The 18,770-nt window shown below is 42.0% G+C and overlaps 1 protein-coding gene across 1 annotated transcript; it reads left to right on the top strand.

The window, feature by feature from the left end:
• The first annotated feature begins 1,609 nt into the window (after nucleotides 1–1,609).
• Nucleotides 1,610–11,873, top strand: LOC107276690 (uncharacterized). The gene is made up of 9 exons (XM_015769392.3): nucleotides 1,610–1,778; nucleotides 2,748–2,896; nucleotides 2,982–3,056; nucleotides 3,310–3,819; nucleotides 4,129–4,464; nucleotides 6,197–6,288; nucleotides 6,389–6,435; nucleotides 6,509–6,561; nucleotides 10,424–11,873. The coding sequence occupies exons 1-9, from the start codon at nucleotides 1,760–1,762 to the stop codon at nucleotides 10,724–10,726; spliced, it is 1,584 nt and encodes a 527-aa protein (XP_015624878.1). The 5' UTR covers nucleotides 1,610–1,759; the 3' UTR covers nucleotides 10,727–11,873.
• Nucleotides 11,874–18,770: the final 6,897 nt, after the last annotated feature.

Here is an 18,770-nt window from a genome sequence, read left to right as displayed (position 1 = left end):
CAAAGTTGAGGGTGATCATTGATAGAGAGATCTTTTTGGGAGATCAAGCGATTATATATAAGTGGTAATTTTTAACTAGAGGACTATATGACTGTGTCGGAGATATGGGAACTGGGGTCCTCATTCCTCCGGATTACTGAGGCGTAGTGATACATATCGAGACATACAAGATCTAAATCTTCAAGGTGCAGAGAGCAGGTGCATTCAAGTAAAGGCTTCACTTCCAAATTGTGCAATCATGAACGCCTTCATCTTTGACATCTTCGAGATGCTCGTACAAATCCAACAAACAATCTATGTCTAGCAGTGTGCGTGGCACACATTCCTGGGGGCGTATGCCTCGGATGCGGTGGCCGTCCAAAGTCTAAAATTTAATTTGTTGCAGAGTCTAAAATTCATCCTTGAAATGCAATAACAGGTATAACATGTAGCCGAACTCGTAAGACTGTATCAACTTTCGTACTAAGACGGCATAGCTCCTAGTTTAGTTCCACGTGGCGCTTTAACTCCGGTATGCTGTGCTGAGTCAACATGGACCTATGTGGCCCGCACATGCTAGTAGAAACCTCTCTCCTCCTCTCTCTCTCTCCCCTCTCTTCGCCATCCTCACCAGGCCAAGGCAGCCCTGGGACAGTGGGGGCGCGGACTAAGTGGACATGGGAGGCGTCCTGCATCATCCGGCAGGCGGCTGGTAGCAGGCCTGACTTCACGCCAAGCGATGTCCCCACCACCACCCCAGCTTGATGACAGAGAACACCGGGAGGAGTCCTCTCCACGCATCACGGAAGGTGGCGTCGTAGAGTCGGAAGGTGCCTCGGGCGACGTTGGCGATGGTGCGGGAGTTGGAGATGGAGGAGATCAACTGTTGCCACCCGTGCCTTGTGGCCCTGTGCACCGCACGTAGCACATGATCCCACGCCACCGATGCTCTCTGATGTCATCCTCTCTTCCTCTCTTTTCCCAACCTTCAGGGTGACAGCCAACTGGAGAAGGGCGGCACACGGCGGGCGCTAGTGGTCGACGAGAGAGGAGTTGAGCGGGCCCTTCAGCGTGTGGCCGCCGTCCTCGCGCACGAGGAAGGATGCGGCGGCACGCTTTCGGGAGAGGAGGAGCTTGTGCGGTGCCTAGCCCCTGCCCCACAACCCTCTCATCCCCTCTCTCCCTACAGGCGGGAGAGGAACTGGGCGCACGCGGCGGGCGTCACCGAGGACTTCAACCGTTCGACGACTCAGCATCCTATCATCCCTTGTCGCACATGCTCCTAGCATGTGGGTCCACCAATTCTTTTTTTATTTAGACTAAATTACCCTGATATGTTTGTCCCATGATGATTCAGCTGCCACGTCTGCTGAAACTGGGAATACTATACTTCCTTGGGGCCTCGGGTACACTGTTTTGCCAATTAAAGGACGCGTTATACCTGATATGGCGCTCAGGATGAATTTCAGACTGGTGACAAACTAAGGGACCTAAAGTGAACTTATTCCTAACAGTAAAGTCGTGGAATGGAAGGGAAGTGATTGGAGTGGATTGGGCCTGATGGCCCAGCCCATGAGACCATGATGGATGTGAGTGCCTTTCTTTGCGTTGCTTATTTGTCAAAAAAAAAAGAAAAGAAAAGAAAAGAAAAAAGAAACCCTAGACGAGAATTCCTCGCCTCTAGTTCCACACAAATTCATCTCATCTCATTCATATGGAGATCTGGTTGGTTCTACTCTACTGATCCAGGATTTCTTGCCCAATTAATCTCCGGGAGGCCATGTCGGAATCGATTCCAGGTAATACATCAATTAATCAGTTTTTGATATCACCATCGTCTTCTTCTTTGTTGTCTTCCTCTTGTTGTTCAATTACCATATCGTTTCCTTTTGCATCTTCAAAATCATACATTTGCAGATCGCCACCTCCTCTCTCTCTAGATAAATTTGATAATTTAACACTTTTTTCTTTGCTCAATTGTTTTGATTGATACTTGTGAAAATAACATGTGGGATCATCTGGGTGAATGAGAGTGGGTCAAGATGTCAAATAATTGAAGCCCGTCTTCACTTGTGTTTTTCTGTTTCGCCCTCCTTTAATTTCTGTTGCTCTGCCGCCAACCGGTCGAGAGCAACTTGAACATGTTGATCGGCATCAGTAATCACTAGTTTCACTCTTTTTTTTATTGTTTTGTTGAACAGAAATATCAATCTTAACTAGTTTTATTTGTGCAACACAATATTGTGTTACATTTCAGTCAAGCATACATTTTTTTTATTTTTGATATATATGGCCATTGAAGTAGGGAACTTAGCCCCACAAACAACCCAATCTGAAATTCGCTCCATAGAAGATTTGAACTCAGAACCTTGGGTACTACTCAGGTCACTGTAACCACTAGGCTATATGCCCTTTCGTAGAGCATACATGTGCCCTCAAAACATATATCGTTTTAGTAGGGTTCCTACCGATCAAAATAATAAACTTTCACTACTAATATAAAAGAACAATGTAAGATAGATATTGCTAGATTCTTCACGAAAGTAACTTCCATAATATTTAATCATCTTTTATTTCAAATCTCGTGTTTTCATAGAAATTGCTAGCGAAAGTGCCACTCTGCGGGTCGTCTAGACATCATTTATTTTGTCTTCGTGGTCGTAATAAGGATCACATTTTACTATTTTGTATGTATGCCTTACATTATGTTGCTAACAATACAAAATTATAATATTCTTTTGAATGAAACTCAATCCTCTTTGTTTCAGACAAGCAAATAGTGGTGAGATTTCCCAATCATGTACTGCCAGCAAGTTTGCGCGAAAATATGGGCAAAGAAGGAGCAACCGTAGATAACATGGATCCTTCCTGTCCTTTTCTAGTTCTTGAGAAATATGATAGAAAAAAGTCCTATGAGGTATGGTGGCCCATCTTTACGATCCTCCTCTCGGTTTCTGTCTTCCCTTAATTACTTACCTGTTTCTTGACATTCTCTCTTCCAGTGGCTGAATCTAAGAGCTGCTTGGGTCGCCAAGTCCATGCCAAATGATATAATTATCCCAGACCCTACTCCTGAGGTTTTTCTCTAATCTTCATTTACAGATTTCAGTTGCCAAATCATCCTGTTATGTTTTTTTTTCCCAATCCTGCCGCATTTTATTTCACCCAAATCGTCTCTTCTGTTTTCTTAAAGAGCTTTACAAAATGTTCTGTTTCAAAAAGTGCATGTCAATGATACTTTATTATGTTTTGATTTCTTAATTACATGGAAATTAAACTGACCACTTTTCACCTCTCTTAATTTAATTGCCGATGGACCCAATATTGTAGAGGGTGCGAGATGCCTTCTCTGAAATATCTCGCAGCTTGAGCAATGTCATGGCAGAGGACAGCGTCCAGTGCTTCCTAAACATGTTCTTGGAATCTCCTTCAACCTTCGCATACAGGTTCACCATCACCTCAGAAACCTTAACCTTCATGATCAGGTACAATGCCTTGCGATGCATGAAAGCCGTGTTGGAGGGCAAGGCACCTGGCCTCGGCTCGATGCACGCCAATCCAAACTGCATGAGCCCGTATGGATGCTTCCCTCTCCATGAGGCTGCAGAACGGTGTTCGCCTCGGATGATCAGGTTGCTCTTCAGGCACGGAGCTTCAGCAAACGTAAGAACACTCGCTGATGATGGTACGACCGGCGTTGATCAGGGACGGCTACTGCCGCTCCATGTTGCAGTTGAGAATACTTGCTTGCATAAGTGTCTTGTGGACAATGTGTCTCCTATGCAGTATCGTGAGGATTGCGTCTACAGGCTCGTTCATCTGCTGTGCCTACCTGATATGGTTTGTTTTGATTCACTTATCTCTCGATCTTCCCAAAGTATACTATCTTTTCAGCATGACAAAAGGAAGTTTTTCCGTGTCATCTTTTGAAATTTTGACATGTGCTAAGGCATGTTCTTGTTTGAAATTTATAGACAATAAGTTAACTTAGGTAAATACTACTAGATTTTATCCTGCTTGGAGCTAGCCTAGGAGGTTCGTCCTACTTCATGCTTACTATATATGATTAGAGGAAATAAGATGTAACATGAAGTTATTCCAAGCTGCTTGCCTGCATACAAATTCTGAAAGTCACTTATTATTGTGCAGATAGTTTCCTTGGAGGTGATTAGACTGCTTGCCCAAAAAACAGATAATGTAGTCGATGAGCTCTGGAATTACATGAAGAACGGCAAGCTTGCACAGGCCACAGTTTTATTCCTGGCAGCCCAAAAACATTTTCGCAAGGGCAAACCTAATGGGTTTTCTATCATCGCGCAACGCATATTTGGAGACTATGATTCCCTAACGTCTGACAAAGGTAATGGAGAGGCACATAAGCAGTTGGAGGAAAGAAAAGCACTTTTGAATTGCCAATGTCTGCTTTATAATATAATTTCGCAAGCTGGCGAGGCTCTTTATGATTACGTTCAGACACATTCAGAGGTACCACTATTGTTGGATTCAGTGCCATCAGATTTCTTCCTCTTACAGTAAATTTTATATTGGCATTAGTATTTTCACTAGTTACTTCCAAAATTCCATTGTTCCCTAATATGAGCAAGAAGAATACTAGTGATTTGTTGATTTCCATGGCCACTTTTCATTATTTGTACTACTATAGTGTGCATGGGGTAGCATATCCAGCGTGTAAGTGAACGGTCAGTCCTCATTTCTGTCTTCAACTCTTCAATATCATGTAAAAACCATTCACAAGATTAAGCTTCCCCAGAAGTGGTGAACGATCGGTCCTGTTCTGTCAATCTTCTCAATATCATGTTAAAACTATCACAAGAGTAAGCTTCCTCAAAATTGGTGGCATCTTGAGCTTTCGTATGAAGCTTATGATGTAGGAGGCTCCACTGCTTTGAGAAGCTGAAACCCTCTGCACCTTATTGGGGTAATTTCCAGTAGTAGTGGCTAACTGGCTATATCCTTGAAATAGATTAGCTTAGATTAGTAATCCTCTTGTTGATTTGAGATAGGACTGAATTAGTGATGAGATTAGATATTTAGATACATTATTTTGGGCACACCATTTGACAAGTAATCCCTGTGAAATTTTCTCCAACCAACCCTGTGGTACCCTATCCCGTACAATTGGCCCTGTTTGATTCAGCCTGTTAATTCATACTAGCTTCTTTGAAAACCAGGTTTTGGAGGAAGCTCAGCCTTCCTAAACAACAGTTTTAAGGTATTCCTTTCAGATGGTGATATGCATTCCAATATCTGAGTTCTGTAGTTGAATCATGAACGCCAAGACCCACATAGTAAAATAAGATTGTTGTGCCTTTGTATGAACTTTTTGTGCTTGTTTTTTCTTTTTGACTAAACTTTTTGTGCTTGTGAGTTAGAGTATGGAAGTATTATTACATTAAAACTGATTAACATTATTGACAGAAACGTTCATAAACTATATGTATAAAAAATGTCACTTTTATATATTAATAGAATAACCAAATATTATAAACGCAACAAGCCTCTATAATTTTAGTGGTAAGCACAGCAAAGCCTTGTATACAGAGCAACTCTGTGTACACAGTTTTATATATTTTGTTTACTCATTAGCAGATGTTGATCGTGCAATAAATAACATATCGAATTGAAGTTCAGGTTGGCGAGAAACCACTATCATGTTACCGTGTTATATTTTTGGTGTGAGATTTGTGATCCAGTTTCGTAAGTTTGGGGGGGGGGGGGGGTGAAGAAAACCAGTTTAGGGTGAAAAATGGACTGCAAGCAAAGTTCAAGTGCTACAAAATGGACTTATACCTTTTTTATAAATTTAATTATAGTTACAAAGTTGATATTTGAATGACTAAAAGACTGCCTGTGCCTACCTTCTGGACCATCTACTTGTATTCTTTGGTTTCTAATCCTGTACGTAAAGCAAGACAAATAGGCTGTGTTTAGTTACCAAAATTGGAAGTTTGGTTGAAATTAGAATGATGTGACGGAAAAGTTGGAAGTTTGAAGGATTATTTTGGAACTAAACATGGCCATAGTTAAGGCAATTTTGAATATGTTTGTTTACAAACTTTATGAAAACATGTATGCTTGAATTCAATGTGATTGCAACTTCCTTTCATTTCAACTAGTATAATTAAATTTTCTCTAAATCATTTCTTCTTTCTTTTCCTTTTTATCTATCTGATACAACGGTTTAAATGTGATCCAGGTGTCCCACGTGGAGGTCCTTGCGCATGTCTCATCTATTCTCAAGGAATTTGGGTTTTGCCCCAAGGAAGAGTACATTGACACCATGAACCTGTACTGATATCACCTCTGTATTCAATGTTAGTAATGTTTAGTATGCAAATGGATATTTGGTTTGTTGATAATTAACTATTTCTTCAACTTGTTCTTGAAGGTCTCCTTATAACCTGGATAATTTTTACAGCGTCGTATTTCAGGAAGGTGTGTGTTTATTATTTAAGTAACTGTTTTTGAGTTTCTTAGAATGAACCCTTATTTTTTTAATGGACCTTAGGTCAAACCAAGCCAGTTGAACAAACGTCTTCTCCGAATGCTGCAGAGAAAAAGGTAATTGTATTCAGATGTTACCAATGAGATTTTATATTCACATTGTTAGTTTTCATAATGCCTTATTAATTACTGTGTTGTGTATATATGGGTGGTGTTTGAATCTCGATAAAGATATAGATTAAGTGTTTCACGTAAAACGAGGTGGTAATAACATGTGATTAATTGAGTTTTAATTATTACAAACATGAAAAAGGGATTAATATGATATTTTAGAACAACTTTTACATAGAAAATTTTCGCACGAAACGTACCATTTAGCAGTTTGAAAAACGTGCCACGAGTATCCAAAAGTTTATTTGGATAAAAGAACAGGGCCATATGGTATACATTGTAGCATAGCATGCAGAGAGTAGCAGCAGATAATGATAATTAATTTCTTAGGCTCCAAGTTATAACTATTAGTTACCATCTAGAAAAGTAGAAAGTCATTCTCCTGTCTGGTCTGTTCTCTATCCCTGGTAAGTCATGGTTGCTCGGCGTTTTTTTTTATTTTTTGAACTAGGGCTTTGCAGCCCCATTTCTCTTACTAGAAATGAGCATCATCTTACAGAGTTTTGTTCAGATAACAACAGCAAAAGACTAGGCCTATTAAAGACCAGGCATATCGCCAAGCAGAGTTTATAGGCAAAATTACAGCAAACACTGTAAAAAAATGATTTTTCTGGACGAGACCCTCGTTAGGTTCTAGACGGACTATAACTGACCGCGTCTGTAAAAATCAACCTCCATTTTCGCATACGGCTCCTTAAGAGAGCCGCACACAAAAATCAATTTTCGCAGGCGGTCCTCTTAACAGGTTCGCACAAGAAAATAATATATTTTCGCAGGCGGGCCACTTAAGAGACCCGCACGGAAAAATCTATTTTCGCATGCGGGCCCACCTGCAAGTCCAATCCTCCTCTTTCCCTCTCAACCTATTCAAAAAAAAATTAACTTCCTCTTCTCCTCTCTCTCTCTCCCCCTTATCTTCTCCTCACTCCCTCTCCTCCTCTCATTCTCCCGGTGAAGGACCACGGTGCCGGCGCCGGCACTGCCTCCTTCTCCTCCTCCTCCGGCTCCAGCCTCTTTGCCTCCTCTGGCTCTAGCGAAGGCGGTTCGGGAGCAGCGGCAGCAGCCGGTCACGGCGGAGGCAGCTCAGGAGCGGTGGCCGGCGTGCGCGCGATGATGGAAGGCGGTGAGGGGCGACGGCGACCGGCCCCTGGCCCCGGCCCAGATCTGGCGGAGGCGGTTGCCCCCCGCTTGGATCTGGCGGTAGGCAGGAGCGGGCTCGGACGGTGGGAAGGCGTAGCGGCGGCATCCGGCGCTGGGGATGTGTGGGGGCGATGGATCCGGCGACGGCCACGACGACAGTGACCACGAGGAGTGCAACGGCGACGATAGCGATCATGAGGAGGGTGGTGGCGACAGCTTCTAGTGTTAGGGTTTCGGTTTTTCGATTTTATTTTTTTTGTTTTCTATTTTTGCGTGCGCCACCCGCATGTAAAAATAGCAATTTTTCCAGACCCTTTGATTCGTGCGGAGGGGCTAACTGCATGCAAAAACCCCTTTGGGACCGCATGGAAAAATCCTTTTTTAGTAGTGAAAAGGCTTGGAGCAACAGCTATCTTCAGCAAAGGAGGTATACTACAGACATCATAAGTTTATGGAGCAACTTTTTCAGCCTTCAGTCCTTCTGGTTCTCTCCATCCATATCTTGAACCGAAAATTTCACTTGCAACTTGTCTTATGAGCATGGCCGCCAATTGCAGTCTTCTTCGGTTTGCTTCCAGCTTCTGCAGAGATGTCCAAGAGTCCACCCAGGAATAAGCCACAAAGACCAAATCAGTGGGATCTTTTGAAAAGTTATTCTCAAAACATGCTTTGTTTCTAAATTTCCATATAGTCCAAATAATTGCAGCTAGACCCACCACAATCAATTGTTTCATGTTTTTATCATAACCAGTAAGCCAATGACCAAAAAGTTCTTGGTAACTCAAAATGGGAGTTACATTCAAAGCACAGCTCATAATATTCCAAAGAAGTTTGGCCATTGGACAATAAAAAACAGATGCTGAACATCCTCTTCTTTGTCACAGAATTGGCCTTTTTTTTATCAAGTTTTCTCCAACCTCTTTTATACAAATTTTCTTCTGTGAGTATTATGTTTTTAACAAACAGCCAAACAAAAATTCTGATTTTCAAAGGAACTTTAAACTTCAAAAAAATTTTCTAGGGAAAGCATACCTGTTGCATTTTAAGAGCTCTATAAAAAGATTTCACAGAAAAAACACCATCTTTTGTCAAATTCCACCAGATTTTGTCTTCACAACCATCCTGCAAATTCAGACTATCCCAACTAATTTTGATTCTGTCCCAATCTCTGAGTTTGTCACCATGCAAAGTTCTTCTAAATTTTATATGCTCCAAACCTTTTATTTTTACCTTTGCAATAGTCACATGTTTTGTCAGAATTATATTATAAAGGTTTGGAAACTGTATGTTTAGGGGTCACCCACCAATCCATCTATCTAGATCATAGTACTGTCAACAAATTTGAAAATAGTTGATCAGCTAAGGGCTCAAATGCTTTGCTTTAAGTATTTTGTGTTTAGATTGATTTTTTCCTCATTTATCTGTGCGTATGTAGTCTTGTGAGTGCAGTGGTTCTGCTTGGATGTTTAATCATTGAGAAAATTCAGTCTATATCACAGAAATAAGACCGGTACCAAAAAAAATAGGACAAAAAGTTTCCATTTTCAACTGGTAGCATAAGCCATACGTTTTCCTTCTATCAATAGCATTTCTTTCTCATCTAGACCTAACGGAGGTCTCTAGCATATCTTCAAATTGTTTTCCCCACATCTCTAACTAACCCTAGAACAAAGATGGAGAACAACGGAGACGCGCAGTTTATCGCCGATGCGCAACAGTTCCCTGTTTCTCTCTCCCTAGGAGAAATTCAGTGGAAGGGCCAAGTGCTCACCACACAAAGCAGGAATTGAGTGAGGAGATGGAGAAAGAGATGTTAAGAATGCAGTTGTGCTCCGCAGTGCAAATTATTGGTGTCCTTTGGAGCTTAATTTTGCAAATCAATGATTGAAGACGACACAACAAACTACTCCCTCCGTCCAAAAAAACGAATCTAGGACGGGTATATGTAGACTTATAGTATTAAAATGTGTCACATCCAGTATTAGGTTGGTTTCTATGGGACAGAGGGGGTAGTTTATCATCACGAGGTTTAGGGATGGGAAGGAGCCGCCAGTTGCCGTCGACGTTGCGGCGGAGAAAGCTCCGCCGTTGTCGTCAAATTCCTTGATCCCGTGTGCCATAGCGCAAGCCGCTAACCGTCGACTGAGTGCTGTTGCCCTTTTTCCGCCAGCCACTGCCCTCGCCTGCTCCCATGACTGAACGAGTGATGAAGATCAGGAATGGTTCAGCCTAACGTGTGAATACGGAGAGGACTAAGGGTAAATGAGCGTTCTGTCCTATCAGTTGGAAGCGGAAATTATTTGTGCTTTTTTTTTACCGGCCTTATTTCTGTGCTACAGATTGAATTTTCTCTCGATGATAACCTAGGTAAGATGTTAGATAATAGAACTCAGTATGATTAGTCATGTTACAGTTGGATTATAATGAATGAGTTATGCTCTTGACCAAAGGAAAGGGATAAATAGAACAAAAACGAAAGGAAAAAACATGCAGAATAGCCACCTCCTGGTTGCTCTGTTTCTGCCATTCTGCTTACCCTGGTTCAGCTGCTTGTCAGGTCGCTTAAGCACGGCAGTCAGCTATTACACTTATTAAAATCACTCAAAAGTAACTAGAGAAAACAATATTGTGTTTCACAACGCCTAATCTGTATTGAATTATTGGACAGGCTATGAGAAAAATAAGACTTACAGGATCTGAACCATCATTAAAGAGGAGAGGTTTTTTCCGCTACAGGAGATTACCAGTAGAGGCCCAGTCTCTATCCACAGCAGCAGATGACAAGTCTCTACGACTCCATGGTGGACAGCTCCGTAATTATTCGAGTACTTCGATGAGCAATGAGTCTTTGGTTCCTAATCATAATATTGGTCTCTTGGGAAGAATTCAGCAACTAATAGATTCCCATCAATCAAGAAGGTGCCGTACTGCTGCATTCGATGTGCTCAGGAAGGTGCTAAAGCATGCATGAACAAAAAGGTATGTGTACGATATTTGTCTTCCTGTTTGAAGTTCATGAACATGTGGAAATAATTGCTGTGACACGCATATAATAAATAAAAAATAGATTATACTGAACATTGTTTGTCGGGGCTTAGGAATTCTACCTCAAACACTACTTAAAAAAAGAATTTTTCTGTACGAGAATCCCTATAGGTTGCAACCGGACCGTAACTGGTTGCATCTCCATTTTCGTATATGGCTCCTTAAGAGGTCCGTATACAAAAATCGATTTTTACGGGTATACCACAGAAGAAGCCGTATGCAAAAGTGAGCTTATTTTCCCTTGCGATCATCTTAACGGGTCACATGCAAAAATATATTTTCGCACGTGGGCCTCTTAACTGTACCGCATGCGAAAATACCCTCATCTTCTTCATAGATATTTTCTCCTCTCCTCTCTTTTCCTTCTCAACACTTCAAAATTTTCCACCACCTCTCCTCTCTCTCTTCTTCTCCTCTCCTTATGTCTCTTCCTATCCTCTCTCTCTCTTTCTCTCCTCTCCTCACCGACTAGGAGTGGGCAACGCTACCGATGAGGCGGCTGGGAGCAGGTGGCACCGCCCTGCGTGGATCCGGTAGCCCTCACTCTCCCAGCCCCCACTCCTCTCCCACATCCCCCCACTCCTATCCCCCCTCCTTCCTCACTCCGACGGCAGGCTCCGGCGATGGCGGTGGCGACCGAGGGTGGCGGTAGAGGGAGAGGGCAGCATGCGCGGACTTCGGCGGCAGCGGTGGCGGTGGGAGATGGCCACGGCGGGGGCGAGCGTGCCTGACAGCGGGAGCGCTCCACTACCCAGATCCAGCAGCGGCGGCCCTCCCTCGCCTGGATCCATCGGTCGCAGCCCTCCCTCGTCCCAATTCGGCGGCGGCTGCCCTCCCACGTGGATCCGTCGGCGGTGACAACGGGAGGAGGAAGATGATGGCGGCAACAACGGGAAGAGGAGGAAGACGACAACAGCGGCAACGAGAGGATGATACCAACGACGACGGCGACTGGAGGATGAGGATGGCGGCGGTCGACTAAAGGACGAGGATCGGAGGATGTGGCGACGGCGGCGACAAGTCTAGGGTTAGCATTTTTTGTGTAATTTTCAGTTTTGGAATTTTAATTTTTTTTCATGATTTTTCCTTTTCGCATGTTGTCGTTTTCAGCGCTGGTTGCACTGGCCGCATATGAAAATCCCGATTTTCATATACCTTTGGGCGCATTGTGGGCTACCCGTCCGCATGCAAAAATCGATTTGAGCCGTATGGAAAAAATCAAATCTGTTCTAGTGAAACTAGCTGAATGCGTGTGCTTATCTACCGACAAGAGAAAATATATTATATATTATCTATAATAATAATAATATATTCCCATGAAATGTGTTATTATTCCTTTTTATAGGGAATGCATACCCTAATTTGATTTTATACATGGCTTTGCATTAGATTTGATTGATCCTCATGGGGCACTTAAATCACTCTAATAATATATTAGATTTTTCCATGAAATTAAGAAATGTCATGTAATTATGATAATATAAGGGTATTAGTTCGTAAATCCTAACTACTTCAAAGATTGATAATTTTTTTATCGTAAAGTCTTTGGGGTTGTTTGGTTTGCTCTCAAAGTTTGCCAAAGGTTACCACACCTCATGTTATGCAAGTTTGACCAAGTTAGCATATTGTTTGGTTCATAGCCACACTTGTGGCAAGATTCCTTCTCATCTATTTGGGCCCCACATGTCATTAACTCAACAAAGTGTGGCACAATCCAATTTTGCTAGCTAAGATGTGGCTCACTTTTTGTAAGCCACAACTTAGGCAAGTGTGGCACAAATAGTATGGTGAATGGTGGCAAACTTAGTATAGCATCCAAACAGCCTCTTTGTCCGTCACTCTTGCATCATGCGTGCGTCATCCCTGAGTCAACGACATATCGGTTATGATCATGATTTTATATATATCAGACTAAATTTACACTAGATCGTGTTACACCAGGAGAACTTGCTTCATCGTCCCGCATGTACATATATAGCCGCATATACATACAGGATTAATCGTTCAGCTGCACTATAATTCTTGTTTGATTAGAACTGATCAGAAGAGACGGCTTCGCTTATTCAGTGAGTGTCCCATAAACTCTTAGCATGTGTTTGGTTCAATGGATGGGGTGGGTCGGGTTAGATCGAACCTATTTTTAAGTGTTTGGGTGTGATGAGATAGCCCCCGAAAGGGAATAGTCCCCAAAGATCCAGATTAGCTTCACACCTCAAAAAGTGACGGATCAATCCAACAAACTTTCTCTTTTTCACTAATATGTGGGCCACACCCTTCCATCTTTTAGAAAACCAGGACCACTGTATCGCTCAAACCAAACAGATAATGGGATCATCCTATCCGAAAAAACAGGGATAAGTCGATCCAGTCCCACCTCATCCCAAACAAAACACAGGCTTAGGTAGACTTGAAAAGCCTAATCCCAAAAGTGAATAACCATAAGACTACAACCATCAAATCCCGTGGTAATCTATCAAATTGGACTTGACACCTATAAATTTGGTAACCTATCAAATTACACTCGATTATAGTGATTTGGGATTATGAAGGTGTTAATATACCATAATGTTATTTGGCAAAGGCAAGATGCTAGTAAATAAAAACAACTGTACTTTGCAGGCACAAGAAATTAAAGTGGACCGGTTGAGTACTTTGTGGGCCTTGGTTTGGTGGATTGGAACAAAGAAAAAGTTTGAAGGGGCAACTGTAATGGGTAGATTTGATCTTGTGGCCCAAACTCAAAACTCTATGTATAGCCCAAACAACATGAACAAGGCAAGGAGTAAGTCCACTTTACATCCCTCATATAGAGGTTGATAAATTTCAATACCTCAACTACAAAACCAGAAATATTGCATCCCCAACTTCTAAAACTAATGCAAATATAGTCTCGAAGCAATGTCGTGGACTGTTTCGGCTGATATGACTCCTACATGGCATTTCGTACTAGTGTTTGTCCAACGTGACAAGTTATATGATGCTTATGTGTCATTACAATAAAAAAGAAATAGAAACATAGTGGGACCCACGTGTCCATATGTTAGTGACCAGCATCCATCTTTGTCCTCTCAATGGCGAGAGGCTCCACTACCCATCCCCTCTCTCCTCTCACCGCTGAAGACCGACATCAAGTGACAGCTTCCAATAGAGAGAGTACACTATGACGGAGAAATAGAGCACACATACAATATATATATATGAGCACCATGGGACACTCATATGGGGCACCATGGTGCCCGGGCACCATGGTATCTAATGCACAAAATCACTCAAATTTTTTAAAATTTTCAAATTGTGAGTATATACCTAGTTATAATAATTTGATTCATACCTATACTTATCAACAAAACAACTCAAATTTAACTTTATTTCACAATACATGATTACATACCTAACTAATTATATGTATGGATGCTATATACCTAGAATCAAAATCTAACAAAAACAAGTTCAAATTCAGTTCAAACTTGCTTTAAACTAGTTAGTAAAGTAGTTAATGTTAATACCTAGGTAATTGAAAAAGTTTCATACTCATTTGAATTGGGTATATACTCAATTTCAACAATGGTGCCCGGGCACCATGGAGCACCAAACAAATTTACTATATATATATATATATATATATATATATATATATATATATATATATATATATATATATATATATATATATATATATATATATATATATATATATATATATATATATATATATATATATATATATATATATATATGATAATCTTTCATTACAATCAAACTCTTGTACTTTACAGAGTATCTGTTGACTGGATGTACTTGTTCCCTGTTATGAGAAACGCACTATTACGCAAGAAAATTTTCAAGTTTTCATACATCATTCTTTTTTTTTATCACGTAAAAGACTTACGTGTTGATATATTAGCAGGAAATAAATAAATTTTATAACTGTGACCCGCTAAAGGGGTTACGGGGGAGAGGGAGGAGAGAACACTACGCAATCTACGAAAAGCAACCGGGCCTCAAAAAGCAACAAGGGAAAAGGAGAAATAGCTTGTGAAAGCCAAGAAGAACTCCAAGGGAATTAAGCTTCGCTACAACCCAAAGTTTCCCTTATACGATGCGATTGATCACCATGTCCATTGTGGAAACATTTAAATAGCTTCTTTATACTATTATTCCTAATTGGAGGTTTTCCTTCTATACAAGCTAGAGGCACAGGGTTGAGGGTTTGCCTTATCACTGGTTAATGCAGTAACCAAACTTACTGTTGGGCCTACATTAGGGCCACTAATCCGGTATACATTAGCAGTAAGGACCAAGTTGAAATGAAATTTAAATATATTTTTTTTGAATTTTAGGTAAATTTCATCTGATATTCCCATTGTTCAGTGAATAGCGCCATCTACGGTTACCACAGTTAGCAGGCTTACCGTCGAGGTATGGTAACCCCTCATACCAAGGTAAACCCTGGGTGGGCGCTCACATTAATGAGAAGTCACATATGTCCCTTGTGAAACCAAGGTCTACATAAACTATAAATTTAAGTTATAAAAAGTATTTACATGTGCGACATGAAAAAAATATTGAATTTACACATCAAATAGTGTATGCACAATATAGAAAATAATGGACTCAATATTGTAAATAACTATTCCCTTGAATAAAATAAACTTGCTAACAAGTACTACTACTAGAACATGAATGGAAATTACAGCAAAGATTCCAAAATACCCCCATGAACAATTGTGACATACGAATTACCCCCCTAAAATATAAAACCAGACATTTGATATACCCAATTCATCAAACCAGACGAATTAACCCTCCCTCCCCCGAACTATTTCGGAGCGGTTTTAATCCTATGTGGTGCACACATGGTGGTCTAGTCAGCCAAAAAAGTTATCATAATAAGCAGGCTCCACCTGTCAGCTACTTCTCTTCTATCTTCTCTTTTTTCTGCTTTCTTCCCCTTCAATATTATCTTTCTCTTCCTCCGAATGGACCAGGCAGGGGGACAGCGGATTGATTCCCTCCATAGGTTGGCGACAGCGACGGCCTCCATCCTTCAGCCAGTGGTCCCCCTCCATGGAGTTGGCGATGGCGGCAGTCTCCATCCTCTTTCGTGGAGGATGTTGCCCCAGATCCACGCTAACGGTAATGGTGGAGCTTTGCTAGAGCAAGCGATGGAAGGACGTGAGCTCACCAATAGATGGTGGGGACTATGGATCGGACCACCACGTGCGTGGTGAGGAGCCCTGCGAGCCTCCGCACCACCCCGAGCACCGCCTCCGTAGCAAACCTCCTCCGCTTCCTCATCCTCGGCACAACAGCATGCGACCACATTGTTGCTTTCTTGCCGCATACGCTCGTCATCGAGGGGTGAGGGGAAATATAGGGAGGAAGCGGAACATGAGGTGGCTCATGGGTGAAGGCAGGACCCCTCAACTTCTTTTAATTTCTTCCCCGATGGCGGTACCGAGGAGGGACTTGCAGTGGGTGCGAGCCGAGTGTGCACGAGGCGACGGACGATGTCGAGGTAGAAGGGTGGCAGCGGATGGTGGTGGCGAGATCACAACAATCCTGATCCAATCCTCCCAAAGCGAGCTCTATCTCCTACACGAGCTTGCTCCACCGGCTCTTCCCCGACCTTGCGGGCACCATAAGCTCTGTCCAAAGCAAGCTTGAGGGAACCGCTTGTCATTGCACGCAGTCTGCCTGGCTCCCTCTTCTTCTAGCTCTCGCACAACAAGCTTTAGCAACAAGGTCGTCATGGATCCATGAGCTTTGTGTGAGAATGATATAGCGGCGACCTCTCTCCTCCACCACCGTCCTCTCCTCGACCGGCGCATCGAGCAGGGGATTGGAGCGGTGCGGTCTGGCAGTGAGCTCCTAGACTTATACGTAGATTAGGTCGAGGAATTGCATGGATCCATTGGTACGAACGAGGAGCACAGGGTGGGATGGTGATGGAGTAGCGGAGGGCGAGGTGGCAGAGGAGCAATTGAGCCAATCGGTTGAGCAACAGGGAGAGGGTTCTTCGGGCGACATGATCTGTCAGCGAGAGTGAGTCCTACATCATGTAGAGGATGATGAAATGGGTACTGACCAGTGGGCCCACTATTTTATTTATTTATTTTTCTTGCCACACTGGAAATGCCCATGTCAGCAAATCTAGCCCAAAACAGTGATTAGGGGGCAATTCGTCCAGTTTGATGAATTAGGGGTGTCAAATGTCTAGTTTTGTAGTTTATGGGGCTAATTCGTACTATCGCAATAGTTCGGAGGGTATTTCAGACTTTTTCCAAACTATAAATTAAAAGAAAAAAATAAAGAAACCTAGTGTGGAATATGACATATTCTAGTACTAGGATGTGTCATATTCCATAGTAGTAGGTTTATTTATTTTGAAAACCGAGGGTGTAAGCTGCAGAGTCGAGATCGTTCAATCGATAGCTAGCTTGCTAGCCAACCATTTGATAGATCCAATCCAAACGTGAAAAGAGCTGAGAGAAGCTCTGAAGGCATGCAGCATGTATGCATCCACCGTTAGCATGCATTCACATTTCATTCAGAAACCTTTACTTCTCTGTCAGCCGCCGCCTGTCGACAGTCGATCCCACTCGCAGCCGACATCCCTAGTGAAGGCACATCATCGCATGCAATAATGCACATATATATGGCTGTGTTTAGATAACCGGTGAAAAGTTTTGGCGTGTCACATCGAATATACGGACACATGTACATTTAAAATATTAAATATAGACTAATAACAAAACAAAATACAGGTTCCATCTGTCAACTGCGAGACGAATTTATTAAGCCTAATTAATCCGTCATTAGCAAATACTCCCTCCATCCACAAAAGTTACACATATTACTTTTGACACCAAGACCAAGAAAAAAAATTAAATCACCTTGGATGTTACAAAATTAAGGAGTGAATGCAACCATGCAACCAATGAATATTTAGATGACTCCTTGGGTTCTAATAAAGCATTTAATTTATCTCTTTATTTAAGTCTTCAATGCATAAAGACTACAAATAAGACCAACTTATTTGGAAAAACTCAAATGTGATATAGGTGTAACTTTTGTGGATGGAGAGAGTATTTACTTAGCACCACATTGTCAGACCATGGAACAATTAGGCTTAAAAGATTCGTCTCGCAAATTAGTCGCAATATGTGCAATTAGTTATTTTTTAGCCTATATTTAATACTTCATGTAGGTGTTCAAACGTTCGATGTGATAGATTGAAAAATTTTGGGGTGGGATATAAACAGGGGTGGGATATAAACGTTCGATGTGATATGCACGGTGTGTGAGACCAGACTGGAGTAGCTAGAAGGAGGATCGGAATGCACAAGTTCCCAGCACGGCTACAATTCACAAAAATTAACGCATGCCAAACATATTGCAACGGCCAGAGTGCAGCACTTGCTGATGGATCGATCAATCCAGTCTCTCATTTACTGCATCCCATCTCGATCAATTTAATGTGTTTCTCTCTTCTTCTACTACTACTACTAGCTATAGCTTTCAATTTAATTTGTTCCTGTCCATTCAATTCTCGCAGTACGTACGTACTTAATGCATCTGCATGACAAACTTGAGGAGGATCGGTATCGATGCTGGAGAGATCTCCTGATCTGATCAGCCCGGCCCCCTCCAGAGAGAGTAATTCCAGCTCTACTCTCCATCTAGCTATTCATCTCAACTTCACCTTTGCATGCCCCTTTCGTGCTGCCATTCAATGCATGTATCCCGTGCCCTTCCTCAGCTTGTGCTTCTTCAATGAACCTTCAGCTAATAGCCGCCATACTGAAATGTGCATGGGACTGTTTGTGCGAGGGATCGATATCTCAAACAGCGTCGATTACTACTACGATAACCATTTAGAAAGGCGCTAGGTTTTTATTTTCACAAGCGGCCTAAAATAAAAGGCGCAGTGAAAATAGTTTAGGTGGTGGGTTATACACTGTTTGTGA

This window comes from Oryza sativa, chromosome 2, assembly GCF_034140825.1.
Source record: "Oryza sativa Japonica Group chromosome 2, ASM3414082v1".
In the NCBI taxonomy this organism is placed as follows: Eukaryota; Viridiplantae; Streptophyta; class Magnoliopsida; order Poales; family Poaceae; genus Oryza; species Oryza sativa.
Note: the sequence above shows the minus strand (reverse complement) of the source record. Positions and strands in the feature narration are given on the sequence as shown.